Below are 14547 nucleotides of genomic sequence, written 5' to 3'. Positions count from 1 at the left end.
GACCTGGGAATAGCCTCCGAAAACTAAGGGTGACCCTTGGCCAACTGCCAGCAAGTAATCAGACACCTCAGTCCTACAACCACAAAAAACTGCATTCAGTCAACAATGAAGATGTATTCTGGAGCAGATTTTTTCCCCCAGTAACCTTACCCTTGCTGAAAGTTACTGACCTGCATTGATTACTGCATCAAAATATCCTGGGAAGTCCTGACTAATTTTAACATAAAGGTCCACTCTGGAGACAGCAAATTCAATCTCTACACGACTGAATAATCCTTTTCTCCTCAAGTAGCCCTCATATTTTTTCTTGTTCATGGGTACCACCAGGATATATCGAGGCTCAAAATAGGAATGTTTTAAACTTCTTACACCCTACACATTTAAAGAAAACATAATAAATTAGAAACAGGGACACAATTTAGAAGTCATTTAGGAGACATGAGACAATACAGGTATAATAAACAGTACTGTATTTTATTTGTATAAGTAGCTATTACTTTCCTACTAATATCTCAGGATTGCATTGCTTCTCTCTGTTCATCAAATATTACATTACCATTGGAAATACACCAATTCATTCTGCCCAGTTATCCTCTAATGAATCACTCTAATGAATCTGACTGTTACAAGAGAAAACTGCTAGATACAAATAGATACACTCACAGCAGTACTGCATCTTTATTACTGGAAAGTAATTTCAATTTCACATTTCAAAAGGCATCCTTGCAGTCCCAGGAGACAGAGATCTTAGCAGAGAGAAAGGCTCTTCTGTTACATCTTTGTCATCAACTTGGGCCCTTCCTATTTTGAAACCAGCAACCTGGTTGGCTACTTCCTATGACATCTCACAGCCTGTACCCAGGGCACAGGAAGGCCAACCTTGTGGTACCCTGGTAACTGGGAGCCACATAACCAGGGAAGCGGTTATCAGGTAGTGCTCTGTGGATCTGGAGGGTGGGGTCATGACTGCAGCTCTCCAGCTACTGTGACTCCACGTAAATCCCTCCAACTCCCTGAGCATCAGTGTCCTCACATGTAAAATGAAACTTATTCCAAATGGACTCTAAACATCTCATTCCTACCATCAACAATTTAATTTAGTGCTCAAAATCATTTTAAAAAAAACCAGGGGGAAGAAATACAGACTCTTTAAAAACGGTTTCTAAAAGATTCAATGATAAAAACAGTTTGGTAAAATGGTTTATGTGTGAACCTGCCACTGTCCTGTGGGGACAGGGAACTGGTTCCGCACCCTGTAGGAAACAGATTTTCCTTTAAGTCACTTATATAAACAGAGGCTGTGCTCTAAAAAGAAAAAAGGGATAATTTAGTGAGGAAATAACTTAGAAAATAAATCCTGAGTGGCAGTTTTACTCCACAGTGTTTGGGCAATTTCCTGTTTTGTAATCTAACTCCTGTCATTTGAATTATTTATATCTTGCCTCCCTTAAGTTAATTACAAACTTAAAATCTCACACTTCTGTTTGCATTCCTCTTGGGCCTAGCAGCGTGCTGCTGGTCCCCTGCACCCCCTCCCCAGTCCCAAATGTACATATGCAAACTCACAAACACACATTAAAAATATATTGATTGGTCCGGAATAAAATAAAGTGAATAAATAAAATAAAGTGAAGTGGGTAAGAAAGAGAAAGAAAAATGCCACATGACATCATTTATATGAGAGGAATCTAAAAAATAATAATAATGAGGACACAAATGGACTAATTACTATTTTGATTTCTTGAATATGTGTAAGTACATTTGACTGTCCTTTATGATTGGATTACTGCATTCTGTTGATTCTTATTTTGTAGTTGGCTTTATTCCTTTGATAACTATGTAAGTTTAAAAGGCTAACGATCTAATCTGTTCTTAGAAATAATAATTAGTACATATATGTAAACTAAAAGACAATGTGCAGTATACTGTATATATGTATTTACATGCAATATAATGTGTATGTGCAGTCGAACTGTAATAATTCTACATAATAAAACTGCAAAAGGAGAAAAAAATTGATTGAATGAAAAGTACTCACTTCTATTTCCATATGAACACAGCTTGCTAAACCATCTCTTGCGATACCTTCTATGGTGTCCCGACTTAATCCATACTTGTGATTACCGTAATTAAAGGTTAGAATGAATTTCCCCTGAAATTTAAGAAGTACAAAGATTTTCATGTAACAGCTGCCATCATGGAATCTAATATAAATAAAAAAATTTGATGTTTTATTTTATATGATTTCATAAAAGTTATAAATATTAGCAATTTTATAAGGATGCCAATGCATTTATGAAACATAATAACAAGTTGTGATGGAGAAATTCATTCAGGAGTCTCAGCTGGCAAAACAAATTAGGTTTTTGGAAATAATCTGCTGACCAAATGTTTGAGCAGAGGGAAGGCCCTGAAGCTCATGGTAAACAGATCATTTGCTGGCTTCCCCATCCCCTGCCAAACCTACACTATAAACCTCCATTACTGAGAAGGCAAAACTAATACGTCACCCTCTGCCTCAGCCATTTCAGCTCTGCCAGCACACCAGGTCTCCCCCTGAAAAGCTTCCATTCTCAAAAGCCTTGCACTCGCAGATAAGCCTGCAGGCCATGGATTACAGGGATGTCCTAAAACCTTTGCAGCCTGAGATAAGCCATGAAAAACAGATCCATCCTGCTCTTCCTTACAAACATAGCTTTTTATTGAAACTGCCCCAGATGTATTCAGCAGCACTGTGTGCCCTCCAGTCATTTGAAGTATAAATACTGCCTTTGCTCCTTATTCTGGAAGCCCAGTTCTTCCCAAAGCTGTATTACCATGCAAAAAAAAAAAAAAAAAAAAAAAAAAGCAAGTAGAAACACACATCTCAAAATTGTCTGACTTTTTCTCTGAAGATACTATATTTACTGAACCACAAGGTTTGATCTAAACTGGAAGGCTGATGACAACAGAAGGAATAAAAATGTGGACATTCTTGGCAACCGTGACTCCTTACACACGTTGATTTTGAAATAAATAATGATGTGAAAACTCCCAAGGCTGAATCCCATCGATTGAAGCCCATCAAACGGCAGCACCGCCATTAGAAACAGTAAGAGTTAAGAGTCTTTTATGCTACCCTGTGCCTCCTGGCCCCAGGTTTTCTGGAGATCTGTGGGGATGAGGGGGCGAGCTGTCTGTTGGAGGGGGTGTTGGAAGGCCAGGAGACATAGGGTGTCCCTCACAGGGGTGAGTCTTTGGGGGATGTGTCTGCTGCGAGTGATGAGGAAAAGCCACACACAACATAATCCAAAGAAATTTATGTCATGGATTCTGAAAGTTAAAATCTCAACAGTAAATATCCTTACTGTTTGACTTCCTCAGTGTCGTGTACTCTTTGTTCTTTCAAACACACACTGTGACTCCTTTCCTTTTAATATCTGTAGTCTATCTATTTGGTAACTAGGCATCTGACGCCCCCATAAGGTATGTATTCGATTTTGTTCACTGTGAGTCTGTTTTTGTAATGTCTATTTGAATCCCCTTTTCAGATATATACTACGAGTTTGTTTACTTGTGTGTACGAGGGTCTCCCTCTGTGGATCCCAAAAACATTTTCTGGAAGGATGTTCGGTTGGGAGGAATCTTGCATTGTTACTTGTGTATCTAAAAGAGGGCTTATTCAACGGATTTGTTAAGAATTGAGTTGAAGTGGTCCCCCAGCTCCTGGATAGTCCTTGCATTGTTCCCTATGGATTTCTTAATAAATAGCAATAATCATTTTTCAGAAACCTCCAGATTTGTGGTCTTATTTCCACAAGAGAAGAAGAGACTCTGTAGGTAAGTGACTGTGTTTATGTCCTTAAAAGGGGCTCCTGTGTCTACGGGCACATGGGGTCGGGGATGATCTGTGTTGGGGGTGGGGGTGGAATGTATATGGAAGGGTGTGGGAGTTAGGTCTTCCTCTCACAGAGGGTAGGTGTGACTGTCCACAGCAGGTGGGCAGGGCTGTCTGTCAAGGTGGGGACTGTGATTTGGGAGGGGGACAGGCTGTCCGGGTGAGCGTTCCGTGGAGGGGGGTTCTGTGTACAGAAGGCTGAGTGTGTGGGCGTGACTGGTGAGTCTGACCATGTGTCTTGAGTTTCTCATCTCTAGGTTTGTCTCTGTTCATGAAACAGCCTCAAGCTTACTTTCAAGAAAAGAAGATCTGAAGCAAAATCCAAGTTGAAGATAAAGAACTTACAGTGAAGTAATATATGTTAGCAGAAGCAGTAAAAATGAGTACTTCTCAAACACACAAGAACTTTTGTGGAGGGAGTGAAAGTAGAAGACTAGATTTGGTACAGAAGTACAGTGATTTCCTTCTTAGACTAGGAACGGAACCAGACTTACTTGACCACAGATACGATAAGGAGTGAAACATCAGAGGAGCATGTGAGGCACTGAGGACAGATGAATTAACCAAGAGGAAAATGTCTCAGACTCTAACGAGAGAAATTAACATCAACTTTGGGAACTAGTTGTCTTTCAGCCCAGAGTCCTAGGAGGGTGCTTCTTACTAATGTCAAGATAACTCCTCAAATTTCTATTACGGCTTTTAGAAATATGAAGTCCCAGAGTACTCCTGATACTTTAGACTGAACTTCTAAAACACAGCCCTACGAGAGAAAATCATAAAGAATTTCCAAGAGGTTCTCTTGACAAGATTAGAGCGAAAATATCCTGGTGATTATAGGACTTTCTTGCTTGGGTTTCTCTGTGAATGCCAGAGAGAACGCGCAGCCCGTGTAACGCTGGCCGTTCCAAATTAAACTCGTGGCAACTACAGAGCCTCTGCTTTAAGTGCCCCAGAAGATCTAAGCTCGTGCACTGAGGTGTAAGCCAGCTCCATTTGGGGGGGAAGGGGCAGAGAAAGGATAGAAGGAGAGAGAAGAGAGGGGAGAGGGGAATGTAGCTATAAAAGCATCACTGGTTGGATGGTAATCTTTCAAAAGCAGAAATATAAACTCATCCTTAATCCAGTCTTTCAGTAGGCTTCAGGAAAAAACAAGAGTGGTGTAGGATTCATTTGGTGACAGAAAAGATGATAATATAAGCACAATAAAGGCCCACGGTGAAGAGAAAATAAAAGGCTTACAGATTCATCAGTAGCGATGAATATGAGATACTCTCGCTGTTTAACTGAAGTCATGGGTGGATATGTATTGACATTAGCATATACTTTTGGCAGATAAAATACACTAGGGTTGTGAGAATTCCCTTTGCATGTAAAGACCAAGAAAGAATGAATTTTTTTACAGGAAATGAACTCAGAGACAAGGATGTCATGAATTATTACCAATAACTAGATTTATCAGGTTTCAGGGAAAAAAATCTTCAAATTGAGTAAGATTGCCCATAGCTAGTATGAAATGGACTAGGGCAGGGTAGTTAGCCTCACCTAGTAAAGACACAGACCTCAAAGAAATGAGGAATCCTCTCTGGTCTAATGGCAAGGGCTTCCACCTGCATTAGTGAACTGCCTGCCCTCCAGGACTCAGGACTTCACACACAGGTATGTCATGGTGGGAGGTTAAGGCTGTGGACGTGTCCAGGGCAGACCAACTAAACGGGGTATACCAGGGTGAAATGGAGCTTAGGGTTGCAACAGTCAGAAAGCACCAGTGATGGCAAACAGAGGGAGTGGTCTCTGGACAGAACAATCCAACCCCCTGAAGTGCTCAGTTCACAAGCTTGGTGCATCCCAGCAGGTCTGTGAGAACTGTCTGTCGTGAGTAAAATCCAATCAAGAAGAGAAGCACCTGATCAATACAGATCTAAAGAACTTTTCGTAGTGTCCTTCCTCCCAGCTTCTTAATATGTCTGTTTATTTAGTTTCACTGGAAATTTACAATATTTTCTCCAAGATCATAAAATCAAGCAGCATGTGAACAATGATGTATTAAATGCTTAAGGAAAAAGTAACTCAGTAAGAACACATCTCTCATGAAAAAACAAATATAATTGTTCTCTTTCTTATTACTATTTCCTAATATTTCTACCAGAGAACACGTCTTTCTTGTGCGATAAAAATTGAGAACTTTCTTACCATGTTGAACATTTCATCAAAAACTTCTTGAGAGATGAAATGATAGTCAACTCGATCTCCTTCTCCAAAGTAAGGTGGTCTTGTGGTGTGAAAGGGCCTGAAAACATAAAGCAGGTAACCTCCTCATCCAGTTCCATTAACTTGAAATTCAAAATGGAAAAAGTTTTGGTCTAGACTATGTTTTAAAAAAAAATTAAAATTGATCCGCAAATCATAAATCATAAGTAACATAACTGTGAAAACCCTGAGGTTTTACAGTGCTCAGCTGCATTCACTTGCTATATTCTACGGGGATTAGACAAATTCCGGATTATAGACACCAAACTTTCACTCTGTTCTTTATCACCTCCTGAACCACCTCCTCTGATACCACATCATAATACTTTAAGATATAACAATATTTATTATCCACAGGCTTTTCACCCCACTGTTTTCATGCTGTCTCTGATATACGGGCACTTTCTGTGTGCTTCCCTCCCCATTCCTCCGCCTGGCTGACTCACTTGTCTTTCAGGACTCAGTTTAAGCATCACTTCCCTAAAAGGCCTTTCCTGACTCCCTGTCGCTGAATTTCACACCTCCTCTTCATCTTTCCAGAGCCTCAGTGCCTACCGCCATCTGCCTCCCAGCCCCTGTTCAGGATCCCATCTCCTCCGCAGCCTGAGGGCAGGGATGAGCTCATTCCGCTGTCCCGGCACAATATCAATACTGTGCATGAACCTCCCATGGGAATCCAGGACGCCAGTGCCGAATGGAATTCTCAGCCCAGCCAGAGAGGCCTTTCTGCTCGCCCTCTGAAACAGCATCCCCACTCCATCCTGCCACACCCCCAAGTACTCTCCATCACCAAAACTACCTTCTTCTATCTGTTTTTTTCCTATCTTCCCCAGCAGGACGTGCGAATCATGAGGGGAGGACTTCATCTTGCTCATCTCATCTGCCACTGCATCCCCAATGTCTGGCATTTATTAAATATTTGCAGCATGAATGAATTAATGAAACATGAAATGGATGTGATGAACTCCATTTTAAGATGACTACAAATGTGACTTGTCTGAGACCAGGCCAGGATCAGTCCCAGACCCAGAAGTGCAGGCATCCCAGCTAGGCCAAGACTCTTGATTTTATACCATTCTGACCTCCCAATGTTAAGTTCTGGGAATGCAAACTGATCTTTAGATTATCCTACGGTTTTAAAATAAGAGATGCAAGCAGTTAGACACATGATATGCTACTTCATTTACTCCTCACAGAAAACCATGAGGTAGGTGTTACTGTTTTTATTTTATAGAGGATAAAACTGAGGCAGAGCAGTTATAAGTAATGTGAGTAAGAAACAACAGGATCCTGCAACTCTCTGAAGCCAGAGCTACATAGATAGCATGAAAAAAAAAAAAAAAAAAAAAAAAGGAAGAAAGAAACAACAGGTTGACACCAAAGTCAAGTCCTTTCAGCATCACACTAAGAGGGTAAAGTCGCAACCTCAAAATCCTCTCCATTACAAAGTCAAAGACAAATGGATTTTCATAGCTCATACCACTGTTCCTCTTCCATTATAATCAAGAACTAACTATCCTATAAATTCGAAGGTCTTAACATTACATTTAAATTGTATACTCAGGAAGAGAGCACATTCTAAGAGAAGAATGTCAAAACACATGACATTTGTTGTGCTGTTTGGGTACACTGGCATTTCTCCACACCCCTTGGCAGGGACTTGAGACCCTCTGTCTACAGGACAGATAACTCAGTAACTTGACATCCTGTACTGCACACCCTTAGCATATCCTTTATACACTGCACTGAATTTGCATTTTCCAACAAAGGAATTGAGTGGCAGGGATTTTTGTCCAGAATTTCTAAGAAGAAAACAAAGCAAAGAAGCAACTCAAAGCTTCTAGGCAGGTAAATAAAGAGATGGCTTCACTGACGCGGAAAATGCTGATGACAAAACCGGCAGCCACTGCAGAACTTTCTGTTAAGACAGACCTAAGATGACCTGTGGTTTTTTGAATCTGTCATCCAAGTCTCACATATAGAAATGTTCTCTGTGTAGTATGCCACCCAAATACGAACATCTTAAAAAGGAAATACTTCATAGAAAAGCAATATTTGACTAAACTTAGAAAAAACATGATACCAGACTTTAGGGAAGAAATTTGCCTGGGCCATCACCTTGAATATTGTTCCTCTCCCGTATCTAAATATAATTTCACTTGTAATTTACATTTCCATGAGTTTATTATCACTAATTAATTTACTAGTTAGATGACTGTAAATTAGTCAAATCATGGTTTGTAATGGGAGCCATACTCCCTTGTTACTTTCACTTAACAGACAAAAGAGTTGACTTAGCAATTAGCCCCAGGATATAACACTGGTGCTAAGTCTAAGGGTGAGTGGGTTAGCACACTAAAGGCCAATTCATTGGCCATCTGTCATTGAGGACCCTAACAAACCATCTCCACAGACAGGAGAACATGATCAGGAGGGAAAGGAATCCGGAAAGGCCAGGCCAAATAATGAAACGTTAATATACCCAGGAAAACGTAATAGGAAGAAGAAAAGATATCTAAGAAAGCTAGCAGGCGGATGAGGACATAGACATTTTTTCAATGTGATTCAGAAGCATGCAGATTTAGAATCTCAATTCCGGACCAGATTGCCTCAAGAAATAACGAACTTCTTGTCACTGCAAATATTTAGGCAGCGGCTTGGCTGTGAGTGCATCCAAATTCAAGTACATTATAGCATGCCATATTGTTAGTTAGGGAGCTCTTTCTCTGGGGAGCCACAACAGCCCAGGTATTCCTAGGGCATTTGGTAGGCAAATGAAATTAATCCCAATGCCCAGTGCAAATAAATGTCGGTAAATTGCTGGACACAATTAAGAGATCATGAGCACAGCAGATGCCAGCACGTAGTGCGTCTGAGCATCAGATTCCAGGAAGCCAGTACTCTATTCACTTTCCAGTAACTACATACCACTTTCTAATTCATGCCATCAACATCCGTCACTATATCCTAAGCAGTGATCTTGTCTGCAGCCTTCCCTCCCTGAGCCCTCCCCCAAACTGCCCACAGGATGTACTTTCTAAAATGCAGCTGTGATCATGACACGCCCCTGCTTAGAGACTCTTGATGCTCAGACCCCAGTCTACTTTTCTGGTCTTATCTTCTGCCATCTTCCTCCACACCTCAAGCCCAGCCACACTACAGTGTACTTTCAGTGACCCAAATGTGCTCGGTATTCTGCCTGCATGGAATCCAATCTCCACTCCCCAATCACATCCCACTTCTTTCACTTCAGTCACAGAGGCTCTTTCCTTCCCGCACCACAGTACCCAACAAACTGTCCAGTTAGACAGCATTTACTCATCATCTAAATCTCACACTAGGTGCAAGCTACCAGGAGGACAAGGGCCATGTCTGCTTGATTTCTAGTTTTCTCACTGGAACCGGGCACATGGATGGTGCTCAGTAAACACTGACTGAGGGAATGGATGCACCATCCTACCAGTCCGCCACATCTGCATAAACGGACAAGAGAAGAGATGGCACTTGGGCAGCCATAGCTCAGACCATCTCATTTAGCTAAATAGCTGTGGTCTTTTACTTCACTGTAGTCCAGTCCTAAAAGGAAAATCTAGTAGTCAACGTCATGGAAAAGGTCATAAAAATAGAGATTGCTATAAAACAGAGATCTAAGGAAGAAGCACAAAGTTATGCTTCTATGACTTTTCAGATCACTTTCAAGGCCTCACGTCTGGAAGATGAACACGCACGCTGCTATTGTTGTATGTTTCTCTCATTATCCAGCACGCTTCCAGGAAGCCACAGGCCTGCATGGTAATATTAAGACTGGAAATAAATGGAGAGACTCGGAAGGTAGTAAATGCCCATCTCCATGCCACCTACAGCTAACACAGGTAAAGAAAGAACATCCAGCCTATTTTTAAAATCAAGAACAAATAATAAAATCAGAACCTTGGACAAGGGCACAATCTCTCGGCCACACCAATAATTTGTTATACCACTGAGCTATGGTTTTAATATGGATACCTCTGGATATGCAACTTAGCATGTGAAAATTTCATTGAATGTCTTGGTTCTGGGTCAATGCAATTTAAAAAGGAAGAGAAAAGTGCCAGGAGAAAATGAAATAAATAGGAGGGAAAGAAAAGATTCAGACAAATGGCAGAGAAAGTGCCTTTGTAAATGCTTATATGTTTCACAATAAGACTGTACATGTGGCCTTTTTTTCTTTTCACTTAATAAAAATCAATAAAATGTATGCTGGATAAAGAATAAAAGAAAAGAAAACCTAAACAAGAACAATGACTTGCCCCTGAGGATGTGCTTCTGTTTTATCATTTGTTTCAATCAGAAAGTTGCTGCATTAAATTAGTAGTACTACCTGACTTTCTCAATGCATGAAATGATGAGTTCACTAATACCTTTTTAATTCAATGATATGCTCTTTGATCCATGCCTTGATGGAATTCTTAGAATGATTTGCCACTGAACAAGCCTGACCTCTGCCTCCCGGAGGATGCCAGCGCCTGGTTGGATGCTGCGTCTGAGCCTGTGAGGGAGGTGGGTGAGTGAGCGGGAGGCACTTGTGAGTGTCTTTCCACTCACCACGAGAAACAGCAGTGGCAGCGGTAACAGTAAAGGAGCAGGAAGCTAATTTGGGGATTTTGTTTTGCCACCTTGTGCCTCCACACAAATTGCACATGACACTAACTATTTAAGGTCTGAGTTCCCCACCAGATTACAAAGTTCATTAAGGCAAAGACCTCACCAGTCTTGTTCCCACTGTATCTTCAGGGTCAAGCACATGGGAAGAAACCGATAAATGTTTATCAAAAGAATGGATGGACAAATCCCTCCATCCCTCCATATCCCCATCGGTGGAAGTTGGGGAAACCACCTATGCTTCTTATTACAGTAATTCCCTGCTAAACACTGCATACAATAGCATTCATTCATTCCTCCACCAATTCACTCAATCACTTAGTCATTCATTTACCAAATATTTCTCATGCATTTATTAAGTGCCTGGCTATCTGCTGAACATTGAGAACTCAGTGGTAAGCAAAGCTGACGTTGGTGGTCAGCTTACAGTCGAGCAGGGCAAACAAGCGTTAAATACATCATCACAAGCATGATGGATAAATATTCTAATAGGCGAAAGGAGGATTTAATAAGAATGAACACTGGGGGTGCCTATCCAGGAGAGAATGTAGAGGCAGACTGGACCAGAAACCTTTTTCGTGTGTGTGCAGGTACTGGGGATTAAGCCCAGGACCTTGTGCATGCTAAGCATGTGCCCTATCACTGAGCTATTATTACCTCCCTTCACCCCCCAGATCAGAATCTTTTTGATGAGTTAATAAACACCTCCAGAAACACATCTGACCCAGAGTGCCTCAGCGGTGCCCATCACAAGTAAACATCAAGGACGGGCTACCAGCCATCTGCAACCTAATTGGTGTCAGAAATGTGAAAGGAATTTTAACTGGGGAAAGCCTTGGCCCCCGTAACTCACTGCGGTTTGCTGAAAGGTTCCAACCAGATTTACGTATTAGCACTGTAGTCGGGACACACCTTTTTGCTCTAATTGGATCATACATTCATCGTGTTTACTTATTTATCAAAACAGGTTCCGTACCACCATATAAGCATGATGACACTCTGTACTTTTTTATTCTAATATCAAGTTTTAACTTATTGTTGTTGCTTCAAGGTGTTTAGAATATACTAATGGATAAATTGTTCTATGTATTTGTATCCTAGAACTGTTCAAATGAGGGATGTAATGTTAGATTTCTAAATAAATGGACCTGTTTAAAATAGTGTTTACATTGTTTGAACATGTGTAGCTTAAGGGAAGGAACTTTTCTGTAATAGCATTAGAAAATAATCTGCATTTCTCTTTCTTTCTGTCCTATATATCTTGGCAGACACATTCTCGGCTCACTGGCAAACATCACTAATCTAAAAGTAATGTTTTTGCCATAGATGAAAAATAAGAGGAAACCAGTTTTAAAGACCACAGCAATAATTCTAAATCTGACTCCCAGAAAACTTTTAAAAAGTCTGTAAATCCAGCTGAAGATTTTCTTGGATGGTTGTAGTTTTTTGGATATAACCTTCTATTTTAACTGGGTCATTAGGGAATCACGCAGCAAAATATTTGCTCTGGAAAACCAAAAGTATATTGAAGGCTAACCTGAGGAAAAGGAAAAGAAACACTTTAGCTGCCCCTTTTCCTTCCTCTTCCTCTTCCTTCTTCAGGAAATATGCCTCCAAAGAGGAGGACCCGTGTGCAAATGAAGCAGCTGATGTCTGGCAGCATGAGCTCCAGCAGAGACCAGGAGAGGCTGTCACTGGTGCACAAACCCACCCACCACCCGTCACAACACTGTGATTCGTGTTGTCACACCACACACAGGATGAGACCGCGTTTCAACACCACTGTGCTTAATTAAAGCCACGTGTACCTTCCAACACGTGGAGAGTGATTTCGGTTGTTGAATTAAGTAAAACATTTGGAGAATTAAAGTAAAAAAAAAAATTACAGTGTGTATCACAGTGTAACACCTAGTAAAGATGCTCATAAGCCTTCTATGTACATTTTTAAAAACTTGCTTAAAATTAATAACCAACATTTGCAATATTAGACATGTGACAGCCTTATCAGCCAACAAAGAAACTTACCCGTATCTGAAGTAAGTGCTAAACTGCCTGCAGAGGCGGTGAGCGAGCTCTCGTTTACCACACGCTTGAGGACCAGCCAACACCAGAATGGGATACGGGGCATCCAAACTCGGAAGGGTGCTGCAGCACGGGGCAGAGACAGACACGCATGTTAACTGCATCCAGGGTGGCAAGTGTCCAGGTCACAACCACTGTAAGTTCAGCAATCCAGCACCTGCTCTATGTAGACACTGTATAGAAGGATGGTCCTACTTTCCAGATGCAAGTTGGTTATACTATGCCCCCAAATTTACTTTAACAACAATTTTAAGAGGAAAAATACAGTAAGAGGTATTAATTCTTGGTTGATAAAATATTGCCAAGAAATTCAAAATAAATGAAGTAAGACTACCCTCTCAGAGGGAAACTTTAACATCCATACCTGTTGAATCAGAACACAGATACACAAAGAAAACAGTAATCACTAAAATTTACCTGAGCAATTACTATGTTCCAGGCACTACTCTAGGAGTCTTGTGTGCATTTCCTCATTTAATTATCACAGGAAGCTAATGAAGATGTTTCTGTCACGATCCGCATTTAACACAGGAAGAAACTGAAGTACAGAGAGGTTAATAAACTTGCTCAAAGTAATGGCTACTAAATAAGAACTGCCATGTGAATCTACGCATGGCTTCTGGGTCTAAAAGACTGAAGGATGAATTATTAATAAAATCTCTTGCCACGTGCTGAAGTGTTTGGGTTCCACTCATGACACAACTTATAGAAATTTAGAAGAAAATATTATTTTGAAAATACACGTCTGAGGTTTAGATTCTCGGAAGAGTGGGGGCAGTGCAGCATCATTTTTCAATCTTGCTGAATACTCAGAGGAAAACTTGAGAACCAAAACGCATGGAAAATATGTATAACAAAACCAGATGAAAAGCCACAAACCCACCAGACTGTTATGGCACTGGAATCTGTGCAGGAGGAAGAACAAGGGAGCAGTGGGCAGAGTCCGAGAACAAGGGAACCCCAGAAACCCCAGAACAGTGGGTATCCTGTGGAAAGCAGGCAGGCTGAAACTGGGACATGTCCAAAAGCCTGCATGTGAATGTTCCTTATAGATGTATTCGTAGCAGCCAAAAACTGGAATCAGCCCAGATGTCCTTCGAGACATGACTGGTTAAACTAATTGGGTTCATTCGTACCAAGGAATACAATTCAGCAATCCAAAGGAGTGACCCACTGATACATTCCACAGCTTGGATGAATCTCCAGGGAATGAGGCTAAGTGAAAAAACCAGTCAATCCCCAAAGGCTATATATATATACAATATGATTCCATTTATACAGCCTTCTTGAAATGACAACATTACAGAGATGGGGAACAGATTATTGGTTGTCAGGGGTTAATAAGATGAGAATGAAGGAGCTGGCTGTAGCTATAAAAGGGAAGGAAAGAGTTCTTTGTGACAAAACTCCTGTATCTTGACTGGAGTGGTGCTCACATCAATCTGCACATGTGATAAACTGCATAGAACTAAGTGTACACGTGAGTACATGCAAAACTGGTCAAATCTGATAAGGTTGGTGGATTGTACCAATGTCAGTTTCCTGGTTTTGACATTCTACTAGAGCTAAGTAAGATAATACCATTGGGGGAAACTGTGAAAGATACACAGAATTTCTCTGCATTATTTCTTACAACTGTATGTGAATCTAAAATTACCTCAAAATAAATATTTTAAGTGATTAAAGAGAAAAAGTTTTGA

The 14547-nt window shown here is 40.7% G+C and overlaps 1 protein-coding gene across 4 annotated transcripts in view; it reads right to left on the bottom strand.

The window, feature by feature from the left end:
- The window catches only part of LRGUK (leucine rich repeats and guanylate kinase domain containing), a 100184-nt gene that overhangs the window by 43731 nt on the left and 41906 nt on the right, over window positions 1-14547 (bottom strand). For all 4 annotated transcript variants that reach the window (XR_004321269.1, XM_032483369.1, XM_006193679.3 and 1 more), the window contains exons 11-14: window positions 12791-12910; window positions 6068-6164; window positions 2039-2152; window positions 171-372 (exon numbers count right to left, since the gene is read on the bottom strand). Coding sequence is in view for 3 of the 4 variants with exons in the window: in XM_032483369.1 (XP_032339260.1) it covers window positions 171-372; window positions 2039-2152; window positions 6068-6164; window positions 12791-12910 (533 nt within the window). In the remaining variant the exon portion in view is untranslated. The remainder of the gene's footprint in view (window positions 1-170; window positions 373-2038; window positions 2153-6067; window positions 6165-12790; window positions 12911-14547) is intronic.

This window comes from Camelus ferus, chromosome 7 (assembly GCF_009834535.1).
Source record: "Camelus ferus isolate YT-003-E chromosome 7, BCGSAC_Cfer_1.0, whole genome shotgun sequence".
Taxonomy (NCBI): Eukaryota; Metazoa; Chordata; class Mammalia; order Artiodactyla; family Camelidae; genus Camelus; species Camelus ferus.
This window is presented reverse-complemented; position numbering and strand designations above follow the sequence as displayed.